At 32.0% G+C, this 6,339-nt stretch overlaps 2 protein-coding genes across 2 annotated transcripts in view; one reads left to right on the top strand and one right to left on the bottom strand.

Moving 5' to 3' along the window:
- The window catches only part of LOAG_11666 (PRP38 family protein), a 4,456-nt gene extending 791 nt beyond the window's left edge, over positions 1–3,665 (bottom strand). The window contains exons 1-9 of the mRNA XM_020448394.1: positions 3,437–3,665; positions 2,917–3,078; positions 2,680–2,748; positions 2,486–2,565; positions 2,006–2,126; positions 1,677–1,808; positions 1,293–1,351; positions 929–1,123; positions 371–520 (exon numbers count right to left, since the gene is read on the bottom strand). Of these exons, the coding sequence (XP_020301460.1) occupies positions 371–520; positions 929–1,123; positions 1,293–1,351; positions 1,677–1,808; positions 2,006–2,126; positions 2,486–2,565; positions 2,680–2,748; positions 2,917–3,078; positions 3,437–3,550 (1,082 nt within the window). The 5' untranslated portion in view covers positions 3,551–3,665. The remainder of the gene's footprint in view (positions 1–370; positions 521–928; positions 1,124–1,292; positions 1,352–1,676; positions 1,809–2,005; positions 2,127–2,485; positions 2,566–2,679; positions 2,749–2,916; positions 3,079–3,436) is intronic.
- Positions 3,666–5,287: 1,622 nt separating this feature from the next.
- Positions 5,288–6,339, top strand: part of LOAG_12039 (galactoside-binding lectin family protein) — a 5,655-nt gene continuing 4,603 nt past the window's right edge. Inside the window, exon 1 of the mRNA XM_020448466.1 lies at positions 5,288–5,334. Coding sequence (XP_020301393.1) covers positions 5,332–5,334 — 3 coding nt within the window. The 5' untranslated portion in view covers positions 5,288–5,331. The remainder of the gene's footprint in view (positions 5,335–6,339) is intronic.

Below are 6,339 nucleotides of genomic sequence, written 5' to 3'. Positions count from 1 at the left end.
TATATATATATATATATATATATATATATATATATATATATATATATATATATATATATATATATATATATATATATATATATATATATATGTCAAAATGAAAAAAAAACTTGCTTGCATACTGTAAAGAAAAAGGTGAAAATTAGACAGGCTTTCAAGATATATCCTTACAATCCTGTTCATGCTTTATGAATCAAGTAAAAGTGAAAAACTCAACAATGAATAATCAAAAATGATGACAACCATCCTGTCAGACAAGCAGCTGCTCCCTTCCTAAACTGAAATCCTACCTCAATAAAACATTTTTTATACAGATGAAAAAAGATACATAAGGATTCCTCATTAAATCATCGGTTTAAAATGCCCTCACTTTTTGGCCTTTGTTGGACAACGTTCCTTATGTTTCCGACAATGGTGGTGCCGCAAATGATGTTTACACTTGTATCGATGACCACCATGCTTCCGCTTCTTGTCACTAATGTGACTAGACCTTGTGCTAGATTTTTCTCTCGACCTGCCCCTACGATAAATAAAGCACGTTTTTTCTAATAATCATAATATCGAGTTCTGTGGCATTACTCTTTATGCAACTATGTTATGCGAAGGAATGCAATCGTTATTGTACTTTATTAATGAAGTTACTCATACACAATTATAGCAAATTATGTAAACTCTTGGTAGCAGACAATCACATCTGATGCGTACAGCAGTTCGAATCTGCCACGGTAACATTTTTTAACGATAGTTTTATTCTATGATTCACAATGATTTTATTCAAGAAATCTAATTCGAAGAAGATTGGATTACCTAATCAACTCATGCTTGGTCACGTGTTCAAAAACAGAAAAAATTTCCACTATATCGACAGTGCTGTTATTTTAAGATGTTCACGCTATCAATATAATAATGAATGATTAAATTTACTGACCTGGAATCCCGCCTCCTTTCCCGGGCTCGGTCGTTTTCTCGAGATCGTCCACTGGTTCTATCCCTGTCTCTCTCTCTGTCACGTTCACGAGATCTCTCTCGATCCCTTTCTCTGTCCCGGTCTTTCGACCTCTCTCGCAATCGATCTCTCGATCTGCTTCTACTTCGGTGTCTATCATGATCACCCTCTCGATCTCTGTATTGGAAAATAAAAAGTAAATCCAATCTACTCAAAGTAAAACCAAAATTTATTCTGGAAAGTAACAAAGTGTAACCACTTAAAAGTTCTCTCACTAAATACAGAAAGATATGGCAATTAAACAGTGTAATTAAGAGAAAAGAAGAAATAATAAATAAAAAGCTACCCATGTTCTCGTTGGTAATCCAATTTCGCTTTTTCTCGAAATTTCAGTTCAATTTCCTTCTGTAATTCCACATTTTCAAAGACTTTACTTCATATAGTCCGGCAAAGTTCTCGGAAACTTTTATCATGTCTTTCATAAAAAATTGGATATGACCAAACTACTAAATTCTACAGTCGTGTTAATCTGTGTTAATAACAGGTTAACCTCAGTGTTGTAACATGAAGCACTCCGCCTCTCAATGTATTTTCCATGCAAAGCCTTACATTGCAGATTTTTCACGCTCCTAAAACATCGTCATCTTGCCTTCAGTTCTTACAGTAGTCAGATGATATACTCCATAGAGATTCAACATAGGAAATTCATCATTACTAATTTAATTTATACCTGAATTGGGACAGGGATTCGCGGAAACAGCGTACCATACCAGTCCAGTTTAGTTAACATCATCTTTACAACTTGTGCCATTGCCATCACATCACCACCACCAGAACGCGGATCAATTTGTTCCTCATCATCCTAAAAAGTGATAGAATTATTATCAGTAAAACCACTTTTTTTGACCAAAGTATCTCTGTATAGTGCTTTCGTAGCATGATACAGAGTACCAAAGGAAGCCAAAAGTCAAGAAAGTAAACATCAACTGAAACAAATGCAAGGAAAGCTCTTTAATTACAGAATGAATATTTTAGTGCAAATCAGTTACTAACACTTACCAAATAAGGTTCCATCCAAGCCCATAAGTCTTGTGGTGGTTGACAAAATCGGATGTACATGAAACCGATACCTCGTATATATGGTGAGTCGCTGTTATTAATCATACTAACCAGTTGTTTCCTGAAATTCTGCGATGAATCAAGCAACCTTTGAAATGTTTAGCAACAGTACACGATGCTGAAAAAATACGAGTTACTATTTGACAACGACAATTATAAACATACAATTAATAATACTTCAGTGAGACAATTTTAAGTGGCAAACTTTTTGTTTGCCCATAAACACGAATATAAAATACCACTGTATGTATTTAAAACACAACGAGCAAACACTAAAAGTGAAGTGAAACTTAACACCTTAAAATATACCATAAAACAGTTGGTGGCATCAGAGATGAAAATCCACTGAAAAAAATGGAATACTTGCATTAACCTATAACAAAAATAAAAGTGAATCGTAACTCACTGTTAAATCCATACCTGGAGAGTCGGATCGTAAAGAGCTTATAAAGAAGACAGAATGCCGTACTCACCACTCCACCAGCACCAACACCTCGTACCTAGAGGTTAACTTGCATACACAAAATGATTAGGCCTATCATAATTCATTAAATTTTCAGTTAATGAAAGTGCAGAATACCAGAAAAAGAACGAATACCACGTAAGCGACTGACCCCGCCGCACATGCCGGTCATTCCTTGTGTTTTCCGTGTACCACGCTCCCATGGTTCCAGATGTTTCACCTGAAATGAAGTTACTGAGCTGAAAAGCTTTCATTCCCACGAAAGTTCAATGAAAATTATGAAAATTATGAAGAAACCATATTCAAAACTACAGTCATCAATAGTTCGAAATGCAGGAAAGAAGCTAACACCTCAATTCAAAGTAAACTAAGATAAAGTACAACTTACGCTATAATAGATTTCTTCTGTAAGCTGCTGAAATCCTGTAGTTTCCGAAAGATAATTTTTGTAATATGTGCACTGAATAATATTCTCCAACACTAAAGCATTTAAATTCATCGTCTGCGTATTGCCCCACAATGGCAAAATGTTGTTCTTTTTCGTTATTTTCTGCAAAATATAATGAAGAATTACAGGACAAATTGACGTTATATATAGAAGACACTGTTATATATAACAGAGATTAGATCAAAGAAAGAAAATGTACAGTAAAAAACGAATAAACTGAATTCTGTCCGACGAAATGAAAATTTACTTCTAAAAAAACTGAACACCTGATCTAGCTGACATTACGTAAATTAAACACTTTTGAATCATGTACAAATATACCATTTCCCACAAGCAAACGTAAATCGGCTGACAAATGTCTACTTACGTAACCCTATCAGGCTATTCCTTCTTTCTCTCCACTGACAAACATACGTAACTTGGCGACCTGCGTTTCATCAAACATTGAAATATAATGTACCTGTATATCCGGAATACTATTATCCGTTAGGTCATCCTCATACATCACATCGGTACCACCAGTACCAAGTCCTGCGATAAGTAGTGCAGCTGCACCACCATCCGCAGCTGACATGTTTCCACTTCAATATTCCTTCACTAGCTAGAAAAAAGGCCTCATTCTGCACTTTGAATCAATCATATCAATAATTTAGACATCCCAACGAATGCCATATCATCTCAAATTATTAAACTATTCCCATAACTTCCTAAATCGTTTCCCATTAACCCAAAAATATAATTCTTTCCGAAAAACATCAACGTTTCTCTGTCACATCTGACCAATATTACCACGTCTAATCAGATTGTCTCATATAACTAAATTACACCCCATCGAATAATCCCTATCCTCCGCAAAACATTCACCCCAGCGGTTACAATCACTTTATCAGATCCGTTATCAAATGTCACAACTGTCGTATGAAACAAAAAGCAGGACGCTATGAAAACACTTGGATCACTTCTGGATAAGTGCCGTATATTCTGGAAGATATTTGAAGACGATTTTTTTTTCCTCTCCTTCTAATTGGTGTTTTAGCACTTATTAGGAAGAGAATTTTCACCGATTGAATAATTCTATGGGAAATTTTAAACAAAAAAAATCAAGAACTTCTGATGCATAAACTTGATATATGTATGAAAATAGATATTTGATAACATTAAAAAAAATCACAAAACAAAAAACAAAAAATCAAAGTTAAGAATTTTAGCACTAAGAAATTTTGAAGAAATATGTTAAAGTTATAATAAAGATTATTTATACTCAAAAAAAAAGACAAATTTCACACAATTGATTTCATACATATTTAAGACCCAAAAGTTCCTTTTAAAATTAAAACCCATTTCTATTTTCAGTAGCTTTCTCCGTATTTTTTGTACATTCAAATAAAGATTATTAATTTTGTAATGCTTAACTTAATAATAAAATTTCATTCTAAAAAAAAGAGAAAAACAGAAATTAAATTTTAAATTAAATGCAATACTCTAGTGTAGCATATGTAATGGTAAAGGAGTAATGTAAAGTATTTGATTGGTATATTCTTTGAAATTAAATTAATTAATTGGATAAAATTTACCACAAAACTTTATCCAACTATAAACTTTTACTCAATTTACAATCATTTATCCAATTTACTTTATTATCTTTATCCCAAACATTTCATAATCTTTTCCAGTTATATGCAACGTTCATTCCAACTACCTTTGTTACCTTTACTTAATTATTTTACTACCTTTACCCTAATTACTTTGTAATCTTTACTCATTGCTTTGTAACTTTTCTCACTTACTCTCTTTGATGATTACTTCACAAAAAAAAAAAAAATTTAATAAAGTAATTAAATGCATCCCAAAGATATCATTTCGCAAATTTTTTTATTTTTTTTTTTTAAAATTCAACTTGTTTGCTCTTTTCTCCTTTTCAAATGATAATAATTATGGATGACTCATCGCCTAATACACCATATTTTGCAATTAGTAAAAAGTACAATTTCTCTCTACTTCTCAAATTTTATTCAATTTTACATTTCCTTCCTATGTCTGCCTCATCAATTTCACTCATTCTATGCTTGAAATATTAATCAATTGCTTCCCTAACCAGTTAAATTATATCATCTCTCTTTTTTCTTCCTCTCCCTCTCTCTCGCTTCTCTCTCTCTCTCTCTCTTCTTTACCCTCTCTCTTTCTCTTTCTCTCTCTCCTCTTCTTTACCCTCTCTCTTTCTCTTTCTCTTTCTCTCTCTCTCCCTTTCTTTTTACACTTTCACTCTTTGCTATCTTAACGGTCAATCTCAAAATTCTTTTTTCTTGTCATTTCATTGCTAAAATTTACAATACTGTCAACAAAACATTCTCATCAATGGTAAGCTTTTAATTAATACTTTTTAATAATTATAAATGGAACTTAATAGGTTAAATGATTAATTCTTTGTTATTGCAAAACTTTTTTTGGTTTCAATTTTATCATCCATTTATTTATTCGGTAAATATAAATAAACTTCTCGGTTTGGTTTTGGTATTTCTGGAATTTTTCTTTTCTCCAAATTTTTAAATCTAATAGCTAGGATGATGTTGCTATGAAAATTTTAGAAATATTTGTATAGACATAATAGTTGAATATTGATTGATGACAGTTTACTGATAAACGGAGAAGTATAGAGAAAATTGATCAATAAGTTTGTTGAATTGATCCAGATCGGAGAAGCGTGTAAATAATTTGGGAATATGCTGTTAAACAAGTAACTGAATAATAACTGAATTGTAGAATGACCTTGACCTCTTGTAAAATGACCACCCATGGAAGTGATTCGCTGTATTTGTCCCTATTCCTTGTATAGCGGGAGTTTGTTTGCAACAATTTAAGCGAGATTAGAATCGATTAACCCCAAAATGACCTGTGGTTCTTTGCAATTTGCCATCATTGACCTGTGATCCTTTACAATATGCCAACATTGAACCAAAGATTTTTTTTTTACAATATACCAAAATGGTATATGAACTTAATTATTAATACGAATTCATTTACAGGAGAAGTTGAAACACACATCTTTACAATGTGAAGATTATTTTTATACTAAAAAATATCTCATGTTTTACCGGCAAATTTCATATTCTTTTAGCTATTCTCGTAAATTACTGAATGATTATTTTATCAATTCTTTAAATTACTTTATCAATCCCCTAAATTACTTTGTCAATTGCTTAAATTACTTTGCCAATTCCTTAAATTACTTTATCAATTCCCTAAATTACTTTATCAACTCCCTAAATTACTTTGTCAATTCCTTAAATTACTTTATCAATTCCCTAAATTACTTTATCAACTCCCTAAATTACTTTGTCAATTCCTTAAATTACTTTATCAATC

The sequence above is a fragment of the Loa loa genome, assembly GCF_000183805.2.
Source record: "Loa loa unplaced genomic scaffold supercont3.83, whole genome shotgun sequence".
Lineage (NCBI taxonomy): Eukaryota > Metazoa > Nematoda > Chromadorea > Rhabditida > Onchocercidae > Loa > Loa loa.
Note: the sequence above shows the minus strand (reverse complement) of the source record. Positions and strands in the feature narration are given on the sequence as shown.